This window comes from Takifugu flavidus, chromosome 6 (assembly GCF_003711565.1).
Source record: "Takifugu flavidus isolate HTHZ2018 chromosome 6, ASM371156v2, whole genome shotgun sequence".
In the NCBI taxonomy this organism is placed as follows: Eukaryota; Metazoa; Chordata; class Actinopteri; order Tetraodontiformes; family Tetraodontidae; genus Takifugu; species Takifugu flavidus.
In genome coordinates this window covers 15,100,851-15,124,323 of record NC_079525.1, presented here as the reverse complement: position 1 = coordinate 15,124,323, position 23,473 = coordinate 15,100,851, and the positions used below count along the sequence as shown (strand labels likewise).

The window sequence follows — 23,473 nt, the reverse complement described above, 5'->3', positions numbered from 1 at the left end:
GGTTTTTAAGTAAGTAAGAAGACAGGAAACTGTCTTTCAACTGATTTCAACAGTCCAAACACCCAGTCGGGCCGATATCTGAACCGGATCGCTGGCAGAAATGTGGCGGCCCATCATTCAGTTCAACATTCATGAATAAAAAAGAACCAGAATGAATAAAAGCGACTTCTGACGCGTCTTCTGCGGTCAGAACGTCCAGAAGAGAAGCAGCACAGACCGTGAGACTTCAGATTGAACATGCACGGTTCTGGGATCTGTTGAGGAAACATGCGACACGACAGACATGACAGTTACCAAGGCAACCGCACAGCCACACGCCTGTTGTTGCCAGATGACGCAGTGCAAGACAGGAAACGAAAGAGCAGCAAGGCGACACCAGCCAACCCTGCTCATCCTTCGCACTCTCAACCGCCCGGACGAGTGTGGGAACCCAGAGACGAAGGTGCTAAGATGGGCACAGAGGAGAACCAGCTGGAGCCTGCAGCTCCGCAGACGCCCAAGGAGCCAGAGGAGAAGGACGAGTCCCCCACGTGTGACACCTCTGATCCGCTCAACACCTACAGGTGGCACACCGGCTCCCGGGGAGGCCTGGACCAGGCCAGAGAGGAATCGTCTCCCACATCCACGCTGGGTAGGCTTCAGAAGGCCTCCAGCAACAAATGGAGCAAAATGCAAACCTGGCGCAAAGCCCTCAGCGAGGAGCACCCCGACAAAAGCCCCCCCAGCGGGAAGGGTGGCGAGGGAGCCAGGACAAAAGGAACCATGAAGAACCCCTTCAAGAGGGCCTTGTCTGAGCCCCTGGGCGCCAGGTTGGCCACCCTGGCACCTTCCCCCAGCTCCGCTCCTCCAGCAGACCCGGCCGGGGCCTCGGGGGCCTCCTCTCCCGCCGCCGCTGCCGCCGACCCCCCACAGCGAGGGGGAGGCGGAATGCTCTTTAGGAAGTACCTGAGGACGGTGTCCCAGAAGCTCAAGCTGCAGAGTCGCTGGAGCACCTCAAACCTACTTCCAGGTACCGTGATGCCCCCATTTCCCTGCACCTGCCGCTGAAACGTGCAGCGGGTGCACGTGTGTCTGCATGAGCAGACGGTAGCTAACGGAGGCATGGATGATTTAGCCACAGTCTACATGAAAACGTTCATTTAAAGGTGTTTCCCTCATTAAGGTGGACACAGTGATGTCACTGGTAACGAGTTAAACTACAAGTGCCTTGAACATTCAGCTCACTGGGGAAACTTCCTGCTGCTATTTTTGTTGCCACCCATTAACCAGTCGCCCTCATGCCTCCATTTTATGGCTGAGATGAGAGAATTTAACCTCTTTTACTTTGTTAGATGTGCTGATTAAGATTAAGATGGACTTTATTCATCCCCGTGGGGAAATTGAATTATAGTAGCAGCGTATGCAGAGTAAAGAGACAGAAAAAATAAATACAGATAAGATTAGAATGTTATAAGCATATATACAGCATATATTATAAGCATATATATATATATATGTATATAATATATAGATATATAGATAAAATTACAGCATGAACATTACACAGTTATTGATGTTCCAGTGATATCACGTCTCCTTTATAGGAACCGACCCCAATGAGGCAACAATGAGCCAACCTGTCAAATCTATTATTAAAGTAACAATTATGTCCCGTCAATATAATCAACAACCACCCGTGTGGCTCGTCCCATTTAAAGGCACTGATAACATCAGTTACTCCCCCAGGTTGGTGGAGTCTGGCCAGATAATGTAATTATCAGCAGGGTGCCTGTAATTAGCTTCAATTCCACCGTTTTTTATGACACGTAGTAATAACTGTAGTGCGTGGGTCCGTGTGTGTGTCACAGATGAAAACGAGGCATCGTCAGTCGCACAAACCAGCTGCACACTCCCGAGGTTGCAATGGGCCCCCGCACAGGATGTCCCACTGTGGGACATCACCAACTGTGTCCTCGAGGACGGACAAATCCTGATTTCACCAGAGGAAGAGGTACTGAAATACCTGAAAACGCACGCACGCACACACGCACACACACACACACGCACACACGCACACACACACACACACCCTTTTTCAGTCATTTTTCATTTATGTACGTGTGCGTGTGTGTGTGTGTGTGTGTGTGTGTGTGTGTGTGTGTGTGTGTGTGTGTGTTTCCTAGCCAATGATGTGGACCAGAACCCGTGTCAGCAGCTGTGTGCTGAACCTCAGCCTGCAGAATCTAGTGGACGATGCAGGTCAGTACACACACACACACACACACACACACACACAAACATGTCTCGAACATCATCAGAGCTGCAGCAGCGACATCGGCTACATTCGGGTCGTCACTAAAGACAGCAAGAGAGGAAATAGCTGGATGTTTACGCATGAGAGTGGTTGTCAAATGACTTCCTCTACATTTCTGGAGAAGATAACATCATGGCTCTGTGGGTGTGGAGGAGGGTTAGGGTAAGTGAGAAACTGCTGCCAGTTCTGACAGACAACCTTGAAGGCATTAACACGAGCAGAGAGGCTCCACGGTGGACTCAACCATGGGCTTTAGACGCTGGATCGTGTGTGGTGGGGCGCTGGGTAAGAAGGAAGGCAGTGAAAGACAGAAGAAAAATGCTGATTTACGTCTGATGCTGTTTAAACGTAGAGTTAAAAAGATGCTGGACAGATCTAACCAGGCCATTTCCTAATGATAACTTAACGATAACTAGCTTAGCTCAATAAATATACTGCTGTTATGTTATCCATCAGAAATGAGAGGACTGGTTTCAAACTGGTACTTTGGAAATGAAACTAATTTAAATGGGTCTCAGTATCAATGCCGGTGTGTGTGTGTGTGTGTGTGTGTGTGTGTGTGTGTGTGTGTGTGTGTGTGTGTGTGTGTGTGTGTGTGTGATTAGAGTGTAGTCCTGACCACATGGGTGCACCTGGAGGTCCGCGAGCCAAGAATCAGGATGGCGGCGTGAGGGTGAGTGTGTCCGACACACGCCGCTCCGTAAGCTCTCCTCTCTCTGACGGTCGAGTGACTCTCCCCCCGCAGGCGCTGATCAAGAGGCGTCTGGAGAACAGGGCCAAGAGGAGCGGCAGCAGTCAGGCCGGCGCTCTGGGACTCAACAAAGGAAGCAGGTTTGTTTCGTCAGTTCTGCGCTCGATGTGCCGGAGCGTAGTGGCGAAGAAAGAGCAATTTACCGGCTATGCTCACGAACTTTGGCAGTGATCGAAAGGACCAGATCACAGATTCGCTCTCTTAGGGGTAGGATGAGGAACTGAGAGGTAGATCACAGGAAAACGAGGAAGCTTCTGGTGCCGGGGGAGTCTGGGCACCTCTGCGACCCGGCCCAGGATGAAGCTCTGACTTTATCTAAAAAATAACATTTATTTATGATCACCCATAAAATATCGATTGTTCACACCTTAAACATGTAAATACATATTACTGGTTCGTATACTTTTGTTATTCCAATCGATTTGGGCCAGAAACGGAACACTTGGACCTGCTTCCTTGTGTTGTACAGGCACCATGGATCCAGAGAGTCGGTATCTATTCCCATCAGTGCTTTTGGAAGTCTGGACCTGAGTGCAGACTCCAGCACTGTCATCAGACCGGTCCACAGCTCCATTCTTGGGGAGAAGTACTGCTTTGAGGTAGAAACTGGGTTGTTGAACGTGTGGAGAGCCAACAGGAGTCTTCCTCGTCCTGCAGTCATTAGTCATTGTGCTGCTCTCCAGGTGATCAGCTCTGAAAACACCCACTGCTTCGGCTGCTCCTCTGCTGCAGAGCGGGACCGTTGGATCGAAGACCTGAGGCGGGCCGCTCAGCCCAACAAGGTGAGGCAGAATTGGTTCCAACAAGCTCGTGTGAGCTCGAAAAGCTACCAAACAGGGTCAAACGTGTGCCTGTCCACAGGATAATGTTGAGCGCACAGAAAACTCTCTCAGTCTGTGGGTGAATGAAGCCAAAGATCTTCCTGCCAAGCGCCGCTACTACTGTGAGCTGCACCTGGATGGGACCCTGTTTGCTCGCACCACCAGCCGGGCCGTTGGCAAGCCCTCGCACCGCTCCAGCCTGGTGGGAGAGGCCACTGCCGGGGCTTCGGGAGGTCTGGTGGCAGGCGGAGGGGCGGCTGGAGGCTGTCAGTTGTTCTGGGGTGAATTGTTTGAGCTTGACAACCTGCCCTGCATCTCTCAAATCACCCTGCACCTCTTCCGCGAAGAAGACCCCAAGAAAAAGCGTCACTCCCGAGAAGAGGCTAGCTTCCACCCTCTAGGCAGCGTGGCCATACCTCTGGATGAGATCCGAGGACGAGCATATCAGGAAAAGTGGTACCCCATCATTCCATACAAAGCCCCAGCTTCAACGGGGAGCAAAGACCTTTTGGGGCCACAGGCTTCACTCCGGATTAAGGCTCGTTTCCAGAATCTGAAAGTGCTGCCAATGGAGAAGTACAAAGAGTTTGCCGAATATTTAACAATGGATTATGTGGAGATGTGCAGATGTCTGGAGCCTCTTCTGAATGTGAAGGAGAAAGAGGAGATGGCTGGAGCACTGGTGCACATGCTGCAGAGCATTGGAAAAGCCAAGGTGATGCTTCATAATACCACGGTTGTTACATATTCAGATTCCACAGCTAAACGTAATGACCTGCTTCAGGAGTTCCTGATCGACCTGGGCGGTGCTGAGGTGGAGCGTCTCGGACAGAAGGAGGCGTTGATCTTCAGAGAGAACACACTGGCCACTAAAGCCATAGATGATTACATGAAGCTGGTTGGCCAGAAGTACCTCATCGATACCCTTGGTAGGACACTTTAGACGTGATGATAAAATCTGCTTCTTTCCTCTAAAATCTGCTCTTTTATCATGAATGCAGGAGATTTTATCAATCGCCTTTATGCCTCGGGGGAGAATTGCGAGGTGGACCCACGTAAGTGTAGTGCGGCTGAACTTTCAAACAACCAGAAGCACCTGATGGACGCCTGTGAGGAGGTGGTGCAAAAGATTCTTTCCATACAGGGGTGAGCCAGAAGGTGCCATCAAGCCAAACTGTCCCGGTCAAGCGTTGAACATTCCCGGAGTTGTTGATGCGTTATTTTGTGCTTTCAGACCATTTCCTGAAGAATTAAACAAGATCTTCTCCAGCTGGGGGGAGCTTTGTGAAGACCAGGGTAGACCAGAGATTGGCCAGCGTCTCATCTCCGCTTCCCTCTTCCTTCGCTTCCTTTGTCCAGCGATCCTTAGCCCTTCTCTCTTTGGTTTGACGCAGCCTTACCCAGAGCCGAACACCCTGCGTACGCTCACCCTCACGGCCAAAGTCATTCAGAACCTGGCCAACTTCACCCTGTGAGTTCTTCCACGGGCTCAAAAACCAACGTCCTGGTGTTTCATCAACTCAACAGAAGTCATTTGGTAAACTTCTTTGGTTCTGATTCAGGTTTGGGGAGAAGGAGGAGTACATGCTCTTCATGAACGAGTTCCTGCAGCAGCACTGGGATGGGATGCGGGTCTTTCTACAAACGGTCTCGAGTTTGGACTCCGAGATCCCGACGACTTCTTTTGATGGCTATGTGGACCTACCTCTGCGCCTGGCCGTGTTGCACGGCCTGCTAGTAGACATTATTTACCAGCGAGACCAGGTAGGACAGCAGCTTGTGCAGGTTCCACCTCATCGGTGGTCACATGCTTCCATGGGTGGTCACTTGCTGGCTCTTTAGCACATCTGGTCTGTGCCTTTGTTCGCTGATCAAGGCGGTTTTCATGGTACTGAAGAAGGTTTTCATACAGTTACATTCGCTTGTATAGAGTTTTGTTAATAAATTCTGAATGGAACAATTGACAATTAGTTGTAGTTATTGAGCGTTACATTAGTACAAAGAGCTACGCACCGTCTTCTTTCAAATTAAGAGTAGTTAAGCATCGTCTTTTTTTCAGGATACAGTGGACAAGCTCCATCCTCTGCCTTTAATTTTGAACCAGATTACAGATTGCCTGGGCCCTGAGGTTCATCACATCAAAGTTATGAGGTACGTCTCAAGCATATGCTCTACTGTACTCCTGCACTACGGTGCCACACCTTACTCAGCTGAGGGTTCTTTTGCAGTCAAACAACCAAACCAGAGTACATTGCTCCTAAAGACCTGAGGGACTACAGCCCTCATCATCCCTCACTTCAACAGCTTACTTGTGAGGCCAAGGTGACGCGCGATGGGTAGGACACTTCTTCAAATAATAGTTTTCTAATTGAGTCCTCATAGGTTCCTGGCATGAGTTCCTGCTCATACCGGCCTTACATCTATGTAAAAGTAATTCCTACATAAACATTTTGGGTCTGTCAATATTATTTCAAACGTTATTATTTCAAACCCCCTGGGCCCTATGTGCTCTGGGGGTGTTCTGGCACTTCCTCGCTTTAGACTTGATTAGAATATTAGAACGTAGCTTTCGATTTGGTATTATTTTTCACCCCTGCACAGTCAGGAGATAAGCTGGTGCTGCACTCGATCGTTCTGACATTTGTGGAACCTGCTTGTTAGGAGGAGGAGTATGAGACAGAGGAAACCAGTGACAAGAACCCAGAGTGCTCCACACAGACGTCCAGGTCACCCCAGACATCTCCTGAAGAGGCAGACAAGTTCTGAGGCTCTTCCAACAGCTGACCAGGAACAAGAGTCAGAAACGCATCAGCCATGTATCACATCCCCCAAATCAGTGAGTTTGCCTGGGAATGAACACTTCTCGTTCGACTACTGTGCCTCCTTCTTATTACTGTCATTCATACCTCTGTTGTTGATCCAGTCTGGGAGTGTCAAACGCGCGCATGAACCAGTTCCCTGGATTAAAGTCAGTCAGAACAGGGAGTCCAGCGAGAGGAAGACCGAGAACGAGCAGCTGAATGTCCTGGACAGGGTACGTCTCATCTCATAACACAAGTTCTAAATCATTAATTAAATATAGAGTCAGTCCTCATCAAAGCTTTAATCCACGAACTAGCACGCACAAGAGCTTTCGGAGCTGCGTCTGGGAATAGAGCAGGTGACTGAACGTGAGCTGGACATGGCAAAGCGTCTGGAAGACTTCATTAACCAGAGTCAGGACCAGAATGCTTTGCTGCAGGCTGAGGTTAGGGACCTCCAGAACCTCCTGGCTGCTAAAGAAGAGCAGCTTGCTAGCGCCACCTTTAGGTACAACTTTAGAAATCAAGAATACGAACGTGAAAATGTTCCAGTTTTTCTGAGTTTGTTTTCTCTTCTCACAGACTGGGTGTGATTGAAGAGGAGAAGGAGGAAGATGAGCGGAAGCTGAGCGTCGCCGTTGCAGCAGCCGAGCGAATGAGTGTCCTGGTGAGACAAACGAACGATTCACCTCATAATTCAGAATTAAAGCTCTGCTAACCTTCAGGAGTGAAACCAGTAGCAACTGTGATGCTAGATCATGTTAGATGACTCCTGCGTTCTGTTCCAACAGGAGGAACAGTTTGCACGACTACTGAGAGACCTAGAGAAGCTCACTGAGGCCTACAACGCCGGGCACAACAACACCCAGGCCTCTTAAAGGCCTCGGAGCAGCAACAGCAACAGCAGCAACAGCAGCAGCAGCAGCTGCAGAGACTCAAACCGCAGCAACAACAGCAGAAACTGGAGCAGAAACTGGAGCGACAGCAGCAACTCTCCTTGTGATAATCTCTGGGCTCATTTCAGGAAAATATTCCACACTGACTCTACGCCACATCTGTATTTTTCTTGCATTTCATCTTAATACTGAATTTTACTTTACAAGTCTGAATAAAATAATAAAATCAATGTGAATTATCGCCTGAAGTGTGTGCAAAAGTGGCTGCAGTAGGAGGCGGTTCCAGTTCCAGGGATGTTTAGAGAGGACGAGCTGGTTAAAGGTTAAACACTGACTCAACAACAACATAAAACCTTTGAACGGAAACCTTTAAACGCAAGAGATGCAAAGGTGGGCAGAGATGGAGACAGAGATTAGATTTTTAACAACACCTTTATTTACATGTATTATTTACATTTACACATTTCAGAGGGAGACATTGGAGACCTTCAAAATCAAACGATTTTCCCTCAGTAAACACAGGACCTCTCTCGCTCCCCTGATGTCTTCAAACGGACTAATTTGTTCTGTCAGTTTATAGAAATTAAATTCCACCCTGAGCCGAGCTGCCAGCAGTCCAGTCATCATGACCACCACTTCCTCTGACCCCTGACCTCTCGCCAGGTCCTTCCTGGTCTTCCATATGGCCAACTTAGCTCATCAACACCCAGCATCTCAACTGGCTGATCAGGGAGCTGCACCCCAGCAGCCTGACCCTGGTCACCACTGACCCCCTGAGCTCCTGGCTGCTCCTCCTCCGCTGCTCCTGTCCGCTAGAGCCCCCTCCTCCATCGGGCTCAGCGGCCGCCACCTTCCCGAACCGCTGCAGCTCCAGAGCCTCATTAGGGATAAACGGGGGAACACCTGGGCCGGTGACCCGAGTGGAGGGCGACACCTGCAGGTACGCGCCATTCACCGTCACCCCCTCCCCACCGACTCAGCCACCACCACCCCCTGTTCATCCTGGAGGCGCAGGGCAGGTGAGCGTGTCCCACCTGGTCTCCAGGAGAACCTCCTCCACCGGCACAGACGGGTCGGGTTGGACCCGCACCCGTCCCCGAGGACGCCACCCCCGCCGTAAAATACGACGAACCCTCCGCCAGACTGCAGCAACCCCCCCGATGATGGGGCAGACACACCGCCAAGAGGGGGAGGTAGTCGGGGAAAACACTCACAAACTCCCAGCAAACTCCCAGCACGCGGATAGCGCGTGATAGAGGGAGGGAGAGGGAGGGAGTGAGAGAGAGAGGGAGGGAGAGAGAGAGAGAGGGAGGGAGAGAGAGAGAGAGGGAGGGAGTGAGAGAGAGAGGGAGGGAGGGAGAGAGAGAGGGAGGGAGAGAGAGAGAGAGGAGTGACGCAGCGAGAGAGAACGGGTTAGACGCGCTCTCGGTGTCGGCCGTGCTGAGTCTGTCTCTGGGTCCGGGTCTGGTTCCGTCTCTGGTTACCCCAAACGGGCAGAATCACCCCCCATTTGTCCCTCGTCGCCAGCGCTGAAGGTACCGGTACTGTGCAACATTTGCTGTCGCCTCTTCTGTCGCTTCCTTATTCGTGTTCGTGACTTTGGCTGCTTGACGGGATTTCCGCGACTTTCCCACAGCTACTGAGATGGTTCCAGACTAGTTCCAGACTAGTTCCGGACTCAGTTCTCAGTTCATCTGACCCTGTTTCGCCGCCACATTATCTTTGTTCCGATGTCAGACAGGTTAAACTCGACGTGACGTCTTACTTTCGTTTTCCCGGTTCAGTTAGGTTTCGTTTCTCCTGCTGCCCACCGGAAGTGACGTCATGGCCGGGCTGTTGCAGCTGGAGGAGGATCTGTCCTGCAGCATCTGTCTGAGCACCTTCGACTGTCCCGTCACCGTCCCCTGTGGACACAACTTCTGCAACAATTGTCTCCTGCTGACCTGGGCAGACTGCAGCAGCTTCAGCTGCCCCCAGTGTCGGGCCGTCTTCCCCACCAGACCAGACCTGAAGAAGAACACCGTCCTCAGCACCATCGTGGAGAGCTTCAGCTCCAAGATGGCCGACAAGACGGAGGCTAAACTGTCTGGAGAACCCACCAAAGTAGAGAAGGACGGCGTCATCCTGTGTGACACCTGTATGGAGACGGAAGCGTCCAAGACCTGCCTGACCTGCATGGCCTCTTTCTGTGAGGAGCACCTGAAGCCTCATCGGATGAACCCCGTGTTTTCTCTCCACCCGCTGGTTGAACCGGTCAGGAACCTGTTTGAGTGGACCTGCCAGAACCACCATAAACTGATGGAGTTCTTCTGCAGTCAGCATGGCCAAGTGATCTGCAGCCTGTGCCTCCAGCAGGACCACAAAGGCTGCAGCTTCATCTCTGCTGAGAAGCAGAGGAACCTCAAGAAGGTGAGTCGGGACATCGGCACCAAATGACCGTTTCACCTGAATTTGACCTTCAATGAAGGCTGAACCTTAGATTCATCGTCCTCAAAACGATGCGCAGGTTTGGTTATTCCAGCGTTGGTGGACCTTCATTCTAACGTTATTAGACCTTTATTCTAACGTTGGTGGACCTTTATTCTAACGTTGGTAGACCTTTATTCTAACGTCGTTGTTAGACCTTTATTCTAACGTTATTAGACCTTTATTCTAACGTTATTAGACCTTTATTCTAACGTCGTTATTAGACCTTTATTCTAACGTTGTTATTAGACCTTCATTCCAGCGTTGGTGGACCTTTATTCTAACGTTATTAGACCTTTATTCTAACGTTATTAGACCTTTATTCTAGCGTTGTTAGACCTTTATTCTAACGTTATTAGACCTTTATTCTAACGTTATTAGACCTTTATTCTAACGTTGTTATTAGACCTTTATTCTAACGTTATTAGACCTTTATTCTAACGTTGTTATTAGACCTTTATTCTAACGTTGTTAGACCTTTATTCTAACGTTGTTATTAGACCTTTATTCTAACGTTATTAGACCTTTATTCTAACGTTGTGAGACCTTTATTCTAGCGTTGTTATTAGACCTTTATTCTAACGTTATTAGACCTTTATTCTAATGTTATTAGACCTTTATTCTAACGTTGTTATTAGACCTTTATTCTAACGTTATTAGACCTTTATTCTAATGTTATTAGACCTTATTCTAACGTTATTAGACTTTTATTCTAACGTTGGTGGACCTTTATTCTAATGTTGTGAGACCTTTATTCTAATGTTGTTATTAGACCTTTATTCTAACGTTGTTATTAGACCTTTATTCTAACGTTATTAGACCTTTATTCTAACGTTGTTAGACCTTTATTCTAACGTTGTTATTAGACCTTTATTCTAACGTTATTAGACCTTTATTCTAGCGTTATTAGACCTTTATTCTAACGTTATTAGACCTTTATTCTAGCGTTGGTGGACCTTTATTCTAACGTTATTAGACCTTTATTCTAACGTTATTAGACCTTTATTCTAACGTTATTAGACCTTTATTCTAGCGTTGGTGGACCTTTATTCTAATGTTGTGAGACCTTTATTCTAATGTTGTTATTAGACCTTTATTCTAACGTTGTTATTAGACCTTTATTCTAACGTTATTATCAGACCTTTATTCTAACGTTGGTGGACCTTTATTCTAACGTTGTTATTAGACCTTTATTCTAACGTTGGTGGACCTTTATTCTAACGTTATTAGACCTTTATTCTAACATTATTAGACCTTTATTCTAATGTTATTAGACCTTTATTCTAACATTATTAGACCTTTATTCTAACGTTATTAGACCTTTATTCTAACGTTATTAGACCTTTATTCTAACGTTATTAGACTTTTATTCTAACGCTGGTGGACCTTTATTCTAGCGTTGGTGGACCTTTATTCTAACGTTATTAGACCTTTATTCTAACGTTGGTGGACCTTTATTCTAACGTTATTAGACCTTTATGCTAACGTTATTAGACCTTTATTCCAACGTTATTAGACCTTTATTCTAACGTTGTTAGACCTTTATTCTAATGTTATTAGACCTTTATTCTAACGTTGTTAGACAGTTATTCTAACGTTGTTAGACCTTTATTCTAACGTTGTTAGACCTTTATTCTGATCCAAACACCTATTTCAGGAGTTAGCACTACCACTTAGCTTTGATCGCCACCTGCTGGCCGTGTCATACAGCCTCGTGCTGAGTCACATATTTGAACCTTGCCTGCATTCATTTGAGTTCATCTGTATTTAAAGGAATATTTTAAGGACCAGTTAGATTTCTTGGACAAGAAGCGTGTGCAGAACGAAAAGGTCATCAGTGAAATGAGCACGTTACCAGAGAGCCTGCAGGTAAGCACAGTGATGATGATGATGATGATGATGATGATGATGCTGCCCAACTGGCTCCTTCCTGCACTGATGGATGCTCCTCCTGTAGAACTCTGCCACCAGCACCAAGAAGGCCCTGGCCGCTGAGTACCAGCGGATCAGGGACATGCTGACCCAGGAGGAGCAGAACGCTCTGCTTGCTGTGGACCATGAGGTGCAGAACGGCCACGTCAAGATCAAGACTCTAATGAAGAAGTTCACTTCGAACATCAGCACCATCAGCAAAGCTAAAGAGCACATCCAGAGTGTTCTGAAAGAGCCTCAAACCTTGGCTTTTCTGCAGGTACCAGCAAATGAGTGTTGATGATTGTGCATTTGGACACGACTGAGGGAATGAAGGGAGGCTTGTGCTGCTGCTACACGTTGGTGTGCACGTCTGCTGAGCTTGAGTCAGCGTCACTGCTCCAGTCACGTGGGAATAACTGTTGCTCCACCTGCATCCGTTTCCTTACAGGCTTCTTTTGACCTCCCTTCAGCGGCAAAGTTCGACCCCCACACCCCTCGCATCAACCTGGACTCCCCAAACGTGAAACTGTCGAAGGATTTTGCTACTTCGCTCAATCAGTTTCTGACCGAGAGCTTCAAAATGACCCCGGAGGCCAGACTGGGGAGACTCAAAACAGCTGGTATGCTCCTGATGGCAGTTCAGGCTGTAACGTCTGAATCCTGAAGCCAGAAATCAGGTCACATAATCGGCTCTGAGGAGCCGGAGGGAAGAGGAGGGAGCAGAGGTGAAACACCAGAGTAAGAACATCCAGATTTTGCTCTTTTATCCACAGGTGTTGCAGAAGAAAAGAGCACTTCAGTTCCTCCAGCCAAGGCAGCAGCAAAGAAGAATAAACAAAGTAAGGAAACGATGACGGTACAAAAGCTGAAGCTTCTCACGTTGTTCACGTCCCTGCTGACGCCACAGCAGCTACTGGTTCCTCCATGTCTTCCGTCTGTGTTGTCTGCATGTCTGAACCAACCTGTCGCTCATGCTGGGATGCAGTGAAGAAGGATCTGAGCAAGTCAATGGAGAACCTTTTGAACATGAAGGAGATGTTATCAGGTCTTCATGTTGCTTCAGCCTCCAAACTGGGAGCAGGTAAAGACTCACGCCTCCACTTTAAATGTAAATAGTCATGAGAAATGTGAATTAGCCGAGCATCTTTCTTTCTAAACTGATGCTAGTTTTGTTTCTTGTTGAAGGACCTCAGGAGGCTCTAGATATAACTTCTGTCAAGGATCGCCATGAACTCCTGAAATGTAAGTATGGAGGCCTGGACTCACACCAACCTTGATGGCCCAACATTAGCAACATTAACTCGGCACCAGCACAGCCCAGTTCAATAAGGGGCGGGGCCACGTAGCCCAGCAGCCATGCTGTTTATGGCTAATACAGCGGCTCCTCTGTGTCCCACTAAAAGAGCCCAAATGCCACGACGGTGATGCATGTTCAGCAGAACAATAGAACCCGCTGTGTCTCCCGGACAGTGTTCCAGTCTCTTTAGGATCAGAGTAGATTTGAACAGTTTTAACTGTGTGTAGGACGTTCTGGGAGAAGTTTCTGCTGTGACTCTTCTGTTCCATCCTCACCAGACGCCAGAACTCTGACTCTGGATCGGACGACAGCCAATAAACGCATCGTGATGAGCGACGGCTTCACCAGGGCCACTGTGGCAGATCAGCCACTCAACTACCCCAACTGCCCTCAGCGCTTCACCGTCTGCTCCCAGGTCCTGGGCTCTACCGGGTTCAACACCGGCCGACATTACTGGGAGGTTCTGCTCAGTAGCAACAACTTCATTGGCATCGGCTTAACTTACCAAGACATCGATCGCGGAGGTCTGTCCAGCCGACTGGGCCGCAATTCCGTCTCCTGGTGCATCGAGTGGTTGAATAATAAGCTGTCGGCTTGGCATGACACCAACGAGACCGTGTTGGAGAACACCCACCCCAAATGTGTGGGGGTTCTGTTGGACTGCGAAGGGGGCACTGCCACATTTTATAATGTAGCCCACAAAGCCACCCCCTTCCACTCCTTCGTGTTCCACTTTGCTAAAGCCGTGTATCCAGCTTTCTGGGTTTTCCCCGGTGGCTCGTCCCTGTCTCTACGCCGCCTGTAGGCATGGCGCGCACATGCTAGCAGATGCTAACCTTTGCCGGCTAACGTTTCTGCTAGTTTTTGCTCACACTGTACAAAGAAACTAAAATACATATGATAAAATACCCGATCAAGCCCGAGCATTTTGACCAGCAGCCCTAGTTGGTGTCAAACGTTAAACGAACTTTAGGTTCGTCGAGATTCGCGCCTCGGCTCTTTTAATGAGTTTAGGAAAGGATTTAGATAATGGGAATACGGGATTAACCCCCCCACATACACTCCTGCTTATTCCCATAACATTCCTATGAAGACGTTCTTTTCTCCAGTCTAATCCCGTCCAATCAAAGGTTCAGGAAAAGCCACCAAGGATCTGTTGGGTGCAGCATTTATCTCCCTCCCACTGATAAATCCGGCTCTGCTTCCATGAACGTGGTGTCATTATTAGAGGAGTGAGGTCTGAGCAGAAGGTGGGGGGGCTTCCTTTTATCTCTTTAACAGTGAATCAGGACAGCGGAGAGTCTCTTAATGCACAGAAACTTCTAGAAAGAGCATGAAAGACCCTGCTGTGATGTGCAGTGGCTCTCATGCTTCCAGGTACACATGAACCTTCAGTGCTGAGCTCTGCCCACCTATCGCTGCTGGGGCTTTAAAAGCCCGTTTCCCCCCAGCTGACTGATGCCTGACATTCATGGCAGGAACTGGCTTCTTTCTGCTGCCGTCTCGGCGCCATTGTGGCTTCGTGTGCTACAGAAGTGCTTCTTCTGCCTTGTTGAGGGACCCAGTTCTGCTCTGAGATCCTGCAGATGAGCACGTTAATGATGTTTCTGCTTTACGGCCGTTAGATTTGTGACCACGTGGCAAAAGCTTGTTGCTCTTGTTTGGGAGAGCTCAACGGGGCTGGAGGCACCTGTGGCAGCTTTGGTCTGAGGGGGTGCATGTTCTTGGGTCATGGGGGGCACACACGTCTCGAGGCTTTACCTGTTTACCATCTTGATCCTCCCAGCCCGTTAAAACTGGCGTCTACAGTGATCGAAGATGAAATAAATCTCATTTATGCTTCTGATTCACTTCTCTCTGCCTTGATGGCTTCAGCTTACCGCATCCATAAAAATCTAAATAGCGATTTTTGTCTATTATCCAGCCTCAAAGAATCACCCGATCTCTAAAATGTAAAGGTGGAGGTTTGATCATTTCCTTCTGCTACTGATCAGGGTGCTGCGGTTCTGAGGCGGTTGGAAATTAGGCCCACGGAAATCTGCATTTTGGGGAGAAACTCATGTTGTTCTGAGGCACCGCTGGAATCCATCAGCAGCCTCAGGACGCTGGATGGGTCCCGACGAGTCCTCGGCCCCCTTCCTTCCTCTCCGTGTCCAGCCTCAGGACGCTGGATTTAGGGTGAAACCCTCTGAGCGTGTTGAGGAGCTTCCTTGCCTTGATGTACTGGCTTGGATCTCTCCCAGGGTAATATGCCAGCAGGGCGGAGGTGTTTAGGGGCTGGATCTTATCATCCAGATACCATCAGCAGGAGGGTCCCCCCTCCCTACATGAGCCTGGTCCTGCTCCAGGTTTCTTCCTGTTAAAGGGGAGTTTTTCCTGCCCTGTTGCTTGTCTGGGGTCAGGCCCTGGGATTCTGGAGAGGGTCTAGAGACCATTCTGGTTGTAACAGACGCTGTATAAATAAAGATTGATTTGATTGATTGATTGATTGATCGATCTAGTCCGAATGACATCCCGATGTCCCTGCTGTAGATCCTAGTGAGGTGAATCAGGGACTCGATGTCACGCTGGTTCTTGGCATACAGCTTGATGTCGTCCATGTAGAGGAGGTGGCTGATGGTTGTTCCACTTAGGAACTGGTACCCATAGCTGCTCCTGGTGATGATCTGGCTGAGGGGGTTTAGGCCTATGCAGAACAGCGGGGGGGGGCATCTCCTTGGTATTTGCCACATCTGATGCTCACCCGTGCAATTGGCTTTGAGTTGGCCTCCAGAGTCGTGTTCCACAGCTTCATGGAGTCCTGGATGAACTCTTAGTGTCCTGTTGATGTTATACAGCTTCAGGCACTCCAGTATCCATGTGTGCAGCACTGGGTCACAGGTAATCACAGGTAATCACAGGTAATCACAGGTAATCATAGGTAATCATAGGTAATCACAGGTAATCACAGGTAATCCTGTAACCAATCCAGGCAGTGCACAGGTTGGTGTCCCGTCCTACGGTCCTGGGCGACTGCCCTGTTGACCCGGTGACCTGGTGTTGTTGCCTCTGCCTCTGCTCGTGTATGGATCCATGATCCTGCTGATCTTAGCCGCTCTGATGCCTGATGGGAGCGTCCATGTGGCGCTGAGGCAGGTTATGGGCCGGTAGTTGGACGGTATGGTGCCCTTCTGGGGGTCCTTCATCGTGAGGCCTGTCCGGCCCTGGGTTCGCTCCGTGCATACATAGGAGCAATGTTAATGGGCGCGGCGTATCGGGGAAGGCTTCTCTACCCCTTCGCTTCAACCTAGCGGAGAATCGGGACACATGTGGGACACATTGGGATTCAACCTGATCAGCCTACAGGTTCTCCAGGTATCCACCCAACCGCTGCTCACGTAAGCGATGACGCCGCCATCAGCAGATTCCAGCTGATCCTCCACAGTTTGAGCTGTGGAGATCAATGTTCACACACAAAGAGCATCGCAGCCTATTAATCATTGACGTGAAGCTCTTCAGGCACATTTTGGCCTCTGACAAAGATTTTGTGGGCAGGCAGAGTTCCAGAACCTTCTGCCACTGGTCCTAAACGTCATTGTGGAGGTTCGCTGATGCCACCAACCTTAGGAAACGTGTGTCTGCTTCAGTTGTGTGAAGTATTTTTAACTCTCGTAGTAAATCTATCAGGGGCGGGGTGTGCACGTCCGATCTACTTTGCTGTAATGAGTGTCTTAAATAGCTGTTTACACTGGCAGATGAATCATTCCCTCTCAATAAAATCTATTTCTAATCCACACAGCGTCCGCTTCCTGCTCTTTACGTCACACTGGGACACAAGGCTGCTTCATGCATTTGGATTTCCAGCAGCTCCGTTGAGGCGTTCACGTAGAAGCACCAAGCTTGTGATTTATGACCGTTTATGTTATTAACACTCAGACATGTGGATTCTTTAGGAAAATATTTATGAGAACCTCAGTCCTGTTACATTCAGTGGGATTCTACTTCCTTCCTGATTGACAATGGCTTCAGCATCAGTAACGTCGCTCCTCCAGACACGAAAGCAACAGAAAAAGCAGCACGACGCTCAACACCAAACACAAAATGCTGCTGCTGGATATTGGACACAAATGTTAAAGCATTCTGCAGCACTACATCAGAACAATCCAGGTCTGCCAGCAGGTCAAAAAGCTCCACATCATCATCATCATCATCATCATCATCGGCGTCCCAATCCAACATGTGACTCAGAAACCTCCCTTAGACGTGTCCCCCACCTGCAGAAGCTCATTTGAACCTCCTCTGGACCCTGTAGGATGGAAGTTCTGTATTGGGTATGCACAGGTTATAGAGAGGTGAAGTTAGCAGGTTCAGAACCTTCAGTCTTGATTGCTGGGACAGACTAATCCAGTGGTGATTATTCAGAATAAAGCGCTGCTAGCGTGGCTCAAACCAACAGTGGAACAGCCCGACAGGAATGAAAGGTTACACATCTTAAACTCACAGCTAAACTGGTGCTGGTGGCCTCGCTCCGCCCCCGCAGGATCCACCTGACAGACCAACAGCAGGGTAAAGGGGGCGGTGACAGGACGGCGCCTGTATTCTGCCCCTGCCCCAACGGGGGCACTCGGAGGTTTCAGCAGTCTGCTCACACATCAGTGCAGAAAAGGGGTAAACAAGAAGCATTTCCAGGAGCGACCTGAAGGGTTTACAGTGACGACGAGCAGCAGATGACATCAGCAGTGAGCGATACACAACAGGTCAGCGTTATTCTACCACAATAATGGGCGACTGTGCTGATTGGACCAGCCGGTCCTCCTCTGAGGGACGCTTCCCTGCTGATCCCGGCCCAGCTGCATCGGCCCCGGACAGCTCTGCAGCTCAGTATTAACAAGACGAAGAACTTTAGATTCACTTCAGATGTGGGTGGTTCTGGAGGCCGGGGGCCTGGGAGAGTCCTGGGGCGTGGCGCTCTCCGTCTCAGAGGCGCTGGATCCATCGTCGTCGTCGTCTGTCTGCTCTGCGCTGTGATACAGCATGAGGGCCTGGGTCTTATGGGTGATGGTGATGGTGCAGGGACCCTGGGCCCACGGCTCCCCGTCCACCTGCATGGGCATCTTGGAGCTCTTGAGCAGCAGCTGCAACGAGATCAGTGACCACACCACATGTTCATGCCATCGACGGCCACAAACGGAGGGAGGCGTGTTGATGGTCCGGCGGTCTCACCCTGACGGTGTGAGCTTGTCCCAGTCGTACAGGATTGGCCAGTTTCACCTGTATCTGGGCACAGTGGAAGGACCCGAAGACCCCCATCACCTCCAGCAGGCCATCGTCCAACCTGCAGAGACCAGTGTGTCTCAGACCTGCTCACAGCCCCGACGTGTTGAGGGGCTCTTACCTGGTGGGTGGGCACGGTTCATCCCCCATGCCCTCCCAGAGTCTGCAGCCCCCACCCCAGTAGCTGATGTTACAAACGATGATGCCCTCCAAACTGGGCAGGTCCACCCTCTCTCCATCCAGCTCCAGCTGTTACGCAAAGGAACAAAATAAAACTGTTATTTCATTTATTACCCAAGATGCTCTGATACGTCTCCTGGAGGACGTCTGAGGTGTCTCACCTGTTATGACCAGTAACGAGTGACCGTCTGACCAAAACTCAATATATTTAAAATAATAGACCATAAAAACGTAGTTTGGAATAACCTTCGACCCACATGGACCCAAGTCCCTTACCTCTATCCTCTTATCCAGATCCTTACATTCCTGTACCAAGCAGTCCTTGGTGCCATAGAGGAAATACACAGCCTGGAAAATAGAGCGATTATTAGCAATAATGATGGATTTCTGCCCGTTTCATGGCGCCAGGACACGGAAGAACCTGCATTCATATCCAGGCAGGTTCTGAGAGCCGCACCTTGTTGATGATGCGGCTGGAGAAGAAAGATGGCGTTTTCTCGCGGTGCGTGTGGAAGCTGAGCGCCATGAGAGCGTCGGGGCCCACAGAGAAGTAGTTGTTCATGGACAGAACCTGAGGAGCACAGGCAGCAGGTGTGTTCAGGTGAACAGCCGGAGCGCCCCGAGACACAGGCGGAACAACAAAACACCTGTTCACCTTGGGTTTACGAAAGTAGGCTCCTTTGGAGGCCACTTGCACTTTCCACCTGCACGTGAGCGGACAAAGAATGCAAACGAGGTTCCGTTACTTCAACGATTTAGACGGAAGAACCAGAACCAGAAGAGTGACCCATTAACAAACGCCTCACCTGTCCATTCTGACCACCTCCGCTTCAAGGACGTTACGGAGAACCTGCTCCACTGGGATCTCTCCTGCATACCCTGCCCCCCAGCCTAGAGTGTTGGACAGGTCGTTTCCTGTCCCCAGGGGCAGGATGGTGACCCGGGGAATAAACGGGTCCTGACCCTGAGAGGAGAGACCCGAAGGATGATCCAGGTAAAACAAACTGCACGAAGATCGTTGAGGAGCAAAAGCCGAGTTGATTAATTAATTAACCTTCAGCTTCATGGAGTCGATGGCGTCCAGCACCCAGCCCACCGTGCCGTCGCCCCCGCACACCAACACCCGCACGCTGCCGGGGGGCAGCAGGGTGCACAGCTGCAGCGCTTTGGACGGGGTCAACCGAGACAGGTCAAACACCTGCGGGAGAGTAATGGGTGAGGGGGGAGGGGTCGCCTCCTCGTCCTCATCCCGGACCTCTGTGGTGACGCTCAAACAATCAGAGGAACAAAGTTCTGGACTGACCTGAACAGGATTCAGGAGGGTGCGGAACTCTCCCAGAAGCCCCTCCCCCATGTTGTTGCCACTACGAGTGTTGGCCAGGACCAGAACCGGCGTCCAGCCGCTGCCGCGGGACGGCGCCAACTGCACAGACACAGCAACGCTGCTTTAAAGGGCGCCGCTCAGACGGGCGCCGCTCAGACGGGCGCCATCGGAGGCTCCGGGGTACCTTGGCGTACTCCTCAGGGTGTCTGCGCCGCAGCTTGTTCACGTGGTAGAGGTAGTGAGGCGGGATGATGAGGTGGTGAAACTCGCCCAGGTTACACAGGTGATCGGCCAGGTCGTCCATGCAGTCATCATGCACTGTGGTCTGGCACCACACACACCTGGGGGGGGGGGGGGGGGGGGGGAGGGGTCATTAGAAATGACAGTATTGTCCCGGCATTAAAGAACACACACCGTGCTGTTCATGCTGCTGTGAGGAGCTCTGGTCCGACACTGCCCCCAGACCAGCCCAGCTGCCCCCAGACCAGCCCAGCTGCCCCCAGACCAGCCAGCTGCCCCATCAGACCAGCCAAGCTGCCCCCAGACCAGCCCAGCTGCCCCATCAGACCAGCCCAGCTGACCCATCAGACCAGCCAAGCTGCCCCCAGACCAGCCCAGCTGCCCCCAGACCAGCCCAGCTGCCCCATCAGACCAGCCAAGCTGCCCCCAGACCAGCCCAGCTGCCCCCAGACCAGCCCAGCTGCCCCCAGACCAGCCCAGCTGCCCCATCAGACCAGCCCAGCTGCCCCCAGACCAGCCCAGCTGCCCCATCAGACCAGCCAAGCTGCCCCCAGACCAGCCCAGCTGCCCCATCAGACCAGCCGAGCTGCCCCCAGACCAGCCCAGCCCAGCTGACCCATCAGACCAGCCAGCTGCCCCCAGACCAGCCCAGCTGCCCCATCAGACCAGCCAAGCTGCCCCCAGACCAGCCCAGCTGCCCCATCAGACCAGCCAAGCTGCCCCCAGACCAGCCCAGCTGCCCCATCAGACCAGCCAAGCTGCCCCCAGACCAGCCAAGCTGCCCCCAGACCAGCCGAACTGCCCCATTAGGGCGGCAGGCGGCCATCACAGCCTGGTGAGGGGGGATTACAGCTCTCACCGAAGGTTTACGTGAGAGGCTGCACGCTTTCTGCACGGTGACATTTATCCAGCAAACTGAAGAACCAGCTCAGGGTCCCACACACGCACACGCACACGCACGGTGGAGCCCCGCCACGGCCGTGTGCAGCAGCACACAGCAGCATGCTGCTAATACGCACCAAAAAGCATCAGGAGTGACAGTTGATGCACACATTAAACTAAACTCTGAGATTTGGGCCGGAAGAGCAGCTCCTGACGCTCAGTCTTCCGGTCCGGAGGAGCAGCTCGGTGCGTCAGGTGACCTCCTGGACTCACCTGAGGTCGCACAGCTTCGGCTGGGTCCCGCACTGCTGTTTGCAGACCGCGCAGTAGCTGGCGAGCGGCACGTTTCCGCGGACCCAGCGGTGCTCCATGGACCCATCCGGACTGCAGGGGGCCATGATCTCCTTGCAGGCCAGGCTGTGGTCGGCCCGGCGCAGGCACTGCTCGTCCGCGCACACGCCGCAGCAGTCGCAGAAAGCCCCGTGGAGGATGTGCTGCGAGCACACGCAGCAGTAGGTGGGCTTGCTGAACAGGTCCGTGTAGTGCCACCCGTGTTTGCTCTGGCGGAAGAACTCCTTCCTGTGGCTCTTCCACTTGGATCGCTGCGCGCTGCACCACAGCGTGAGCAGCACCGGGACCATGACGGCCACGGAGGTCCAGAGCAGCAGGGGCCACTCACTCCGCACATCGCCCTCCTCTGCGTCCATCACCGACGGCTGTCACTGATGTCTGACGTCACGGAGCGACACGCATCCACAAAGAGAGCTAGAAGAGGGGGGCAGAGGGCTTCGGCCCGACAGCCATCGTCCCGGACCCAACGCGCCGCTAACTACAAGGAGGACGGACGCATTCAGACTCCGGATGTCTGGAGAAACACAGGAACATGGATGTGACGTTCGCACAGCGAGCTCCGACACCAGAGAGGCGCCGTTCCTCGGGAGGGGGCAGTGCGCATGCGTCAGCCAACGAGCATGAAGGCGGAAGTCGCGCGTCTACGTCTCTGCCAACGGAAACGCCGTCAGCACGACCGTAACGTTATAAAGCTCATAAATGTTCACAATACAACGTCTGTACCGCTTTATTTAGGAAAATCTGGGGTTGGAGAAGTGCGCAAGAGGAAACGGAAGTTGGGCCTCATCCGGCTCGGCGCACGCATGCGCAGTAGGAGACAGCGCTGACCACCGTTGTGACGCACACGCACGCAATTATTATTACTAAATATCGATTATTGTTTACAGAATAAATCTGTCTCAGTTCAATTTAAAGGGTTTTGTTAGCGTGAAAAACAATTTTTATCAGGCATCCTTATTGGTGAAAGCAATAAGGATAAAAATGCAGAAATAGAAATATATATATAAAAAAATTAACGATACGATACAAAGTTTGTTGGTTTGTTTTTAACTGAATAAAGATCATTTTTAGGTGTGTATATACATATATGGAGGACCACTGTGGATAACAATTTGCATTACTCTTTTGGATGTATAATAAAGAATCTGGTTTTGTTCACGTGTCTTTACAGGATTGTTGCGTTGCCAAAGATCCGGAGCAGAAACACGTCTGCTGCGGCTCAACAACGGTTCTTTTCCTGTCACAAGAGCCCTGCAGGGTCGGGTTAGGAAGCGTGGCTCCGTTTCCACCGGCATGACCCTGGCTGGTCCCAGACAACTGTTCCACAGCACTGTGCTATACAGCACTCTGACAAACAGCAGGACCGAGCCCAACACCCAGGACCGAGCCCAACACCCAGGACCGAGCCCAACACCAGGACCGAGCCCAACACCAGGACCGAGCCCAACACCCAGGACCGAGCCCAACACCCAGGACCGAGCCCAACACCCAGGACTGAGCCCAAAACCCAGGACCGAGTCCAACACCCAGGACCGAGCCCAACACCCAGGACCGAGCCCAACACCCAGGACGGCCACCAGAGCTGCAGTTATGGACATGGAGATTGACAAGAGTAAACAAAGCTTAACATTTGTACCAGGCTTCCTTTTGTTGAACGTTATTACCGAGTTTAATTCTCGGTGAAACCTTAACAGAATTTTAGCGCCCTCCGGAGGAGAAAAGCGGAATTGATGCCGCCATCTTGTTCAGGGAATGTTCTCAGCACGGAATAAAGCAATAAAGTGTGATTTCTGTTCCATTTTTATTGGATAACCACCCTGATTTAAACCATGTGTTTGTTAGTTCGTCACCAATGGCGCACTTATTTAAAATAAGAGAAAAAAAGAAGTCAAACGATTATGAGAACTCATTTTTCTTGTTAATTCCACATCAGGACATTTGAACAGTCAATACAGCATTGCTGTGTTTCTATAGAAAGCAAATATTAAACGACATTATTTAATT

General features: G+C 50.7%; 3 protein-coding genes and 2 long non-coding RNA genes across 9 annotated transcripts; 3 read left to right on the top strand and 2 right to left on the bottom strand.

Moving 5' to 3' along the window:
- Window positions 1–252: 252 nt before the first annotated feature.
- Window positions 253–7,803, top strand: rasal3 (RAS protein activator like 3). Of its 2 annotated transcripts, XM_057035603.1 has the most exons (19): window positions 253–1,009; window positions 1,848–1,990; window positions 2,163–2,238; window positions 2,899–2,966; window positions 3,039–3,124; window positions 3,514–3,643; window positions 3,728–3,826; window positions 3,906–4,580; window positions 4,650–4,794; window positions 4,867–5,011; window positions 5,100–5,336; window positions 5,428–5,629; window positions 5,925–6,016; window positions 6,094–6,201; window positions 6,527–6,701; window positions 6,789–6,899; window positions 6,984–7,174; window positions 7,249–7,333; window positions 7,458–7,803. In XM_057035603.1, exons 1-19 carry the CDS (start codon window positions 268–270, stop codon window positions 7,542–7,544), a joined length of 3,597 nt encoding a protein of 1,198 aa, XP_056891583.1. In that variant the 5' UTR covers window positions 253–267; the 3' UTR covers window positions 7,545–7,803. The 2 variants fall into 2 exon arrangements, with proteins under 2 accessions (XP_056891583.1, XP_056891584.1); XM_057035604.1 differs by lacking the exons at window positions 253–1,009; window positions 1,848–1,990; window positions 2,163–2,238 and adding an exon at window positions 2,294–2,578.
- A 1,115-nt stretch (window positions 7,804–8,918) lies between these two features.
- On the top strand, window positions 8,919–17,012 carry trim25 (tripartite motif containing 25). Of its 2 annotated transcripts, none has more exons than XM_057035677.1 (9): window positions 8,919–9,097; window positions 9,347–9,971; window positions 11,802–11,897; window positions 11,986–12,219; window positions 12,391–12,562; window positions 12,716–12,781; window positions 12,928–13,023; window positions 13,128–13,184; window positions 13,518–17,012. In XM_057035677.1, exons 2-9 carry the CDS (start codon window positions 9,387–9,389, stop codon window positions 14,042–14,044), a joined length of 1,833 nt encoding a protein of 610 aa, XP_056891657.1. In that variant the 5' UTR covers window positions 8,919–9,097; window positions 9,347–9,386; the 3' UTR covers window positions 14,045–17,012. The 2 variants fall into 2 exon arrangements, with proteins under 2 accessions (XP_056891657.1, XP_056891655.1); XM_057035675.1 differs by having other exon boundaries at window positions 13,110–13,184.
- Window positions 9,983–11,986, bottom strand: LOC130527357 (uncharacterized). Of its 3 annotated transcripts, none has more exons than XR_008951000.1 (4): window positions 11,635–11,986; window positions 10,734–10,896; window positions 10,280–10,411; window positions 9,983–10,116 (listed from the first exon to the last, which is right to left on the bottom strand). It is a non-coding gene; the product is annotated as an uncharacterized LOC130527357 (long non-coding RNA). The 3 variants fall into 3 exon arrangements; XR_008950999.1 differs by lacking the exon at window positions 9,983–10,116 and adding an exon at window positions 10,126–10,160; XR_008950998.1 differs by lacking the exons at window positions 9,983–10,116; window positions 10,280–10,411 and adding exons at window positions 10,512–10,690; window positions 11,170–11,216 and having other exon boundaries at window positions 10,850–10,871.
- A 151-nt stretch (window positions 17,013–17,163) lies between the features above and the next one.
- Window positions 17,164–22,061, bottom strand: dgke (diacylglycerol kinase, epsilon). Its single transcript, XM_057035681.1, has 11 exons — window positions 21,392–22,061; window positions 20,181–20,337; window positions 19,976–20,095; window positions 19,727–19,870; window positions 19,479–19,636; window positions 19,328–19,376; window positions 19,130–19,243; window positions 18,949–19,020; window positions 18,614–18,741; window positions 18,442–18,553; window positions 17,164–18,353 (listed from the first exon to the last, which is right to left on the bottom strand). Exons 1-11 carry the CDS (start codon window positions 21,823–21,825, stop codon window positions 18,132–18,134), a joined length of 1,710 nt encoding a protein of 569 aa, XP_056891661.1. The 5' UTR covers window positions 21,826–22,061; the 3' UTR covers window positions 17,164–18,131.
- LOC130527348 (uncharacterized) lies at window positions 21,921–23,256 on the top strand. Its single transcript, XR_008950984.1, has 2 exons — window positions 21,921–22,147; window positions 22,641–23,256. It is a non-coding gene; the product is annotated as an uncharacterized LOC130527348 (long non-coding RNA).
- The last annotated feature ends 217 nt before the right edge of the window (window positions 23,257–23,473 follow it).

What these genes read in the sequence shown, in the direction of transcription:
- rasal3 (XM_057035603.1), top strand. Translation starts at nt 268, where the DNA reads ATGCGACACGACAGACATGACAGTTACCAAGGCAACCGCACAGCCACA. An exon ending in GGACTCAACAAAGGAAGCAG is followed by an intron (nt 3,125 to 3,513) that starts GTTTGTTTCGTC and finishes TGTGTTGTACAG; the next exon opens with GCACCATGGATCCAGAGAGT. An exon ending in CTTGCTAGCGCCACCTTTAG is followed by an intron (nt 7,175 to 7,248) that starts GTACAACTTTAG and finishes CTCTTCTCACAG; the next exon opens with ACTGGGTGTGATTGAAGAGG.
- dgke (XM_057035681.1), bottom strand. Translation starts at nt 21,825, where the DNA reads ATGGACGCAGAGGAGGGCGATGTGCGGAGTGAGTGGCCCCTGCTGCTC. An exon ending in TCGACTCCATGAAGCTGAAG is followed by an intron (nt 19,637 to 19,726) that starts GTTAATTAATTA and finishes CTCTCCTCTCAG; the next exon opens with GGTCAGGACCCGTTTATTCC. An exon ending in GAACCGTGCCCACCCACCAG is followed by an intron (nt 18,554 to 18,613) that starts GTAAGAGCCCCT and finishes TGGTCTCTGCAG; the next exon opens with GTTGGACGATGGCCTGCTGG.
- trim25 (XM_057035675.1), top strand. Translation starts at nt 9,387, where the DNA reads ATGGCCGGGCTGTTGCAGCTGGAGGAGGATCTGTCCTGCAGCATCTGT. An exon ending in AAACCTTGGCTTTTCTGCAG is followed by an intron (nt 12,220 to 12,390) that starts GTACCAGCAAAT and finishes GTTTCCTTACAG; the next exon opens with GCTTCTTTTGACCTCCCTTC. An exon ending in GGGGAGACTCAAAACAGCTG is followed by an intron (nt 12,563 to 12,715) that starts GTATGCTCCTGA and finishes TTTTATCCACAG; the next exon opens with GTGTTGCAGAAGAAAAGAGC.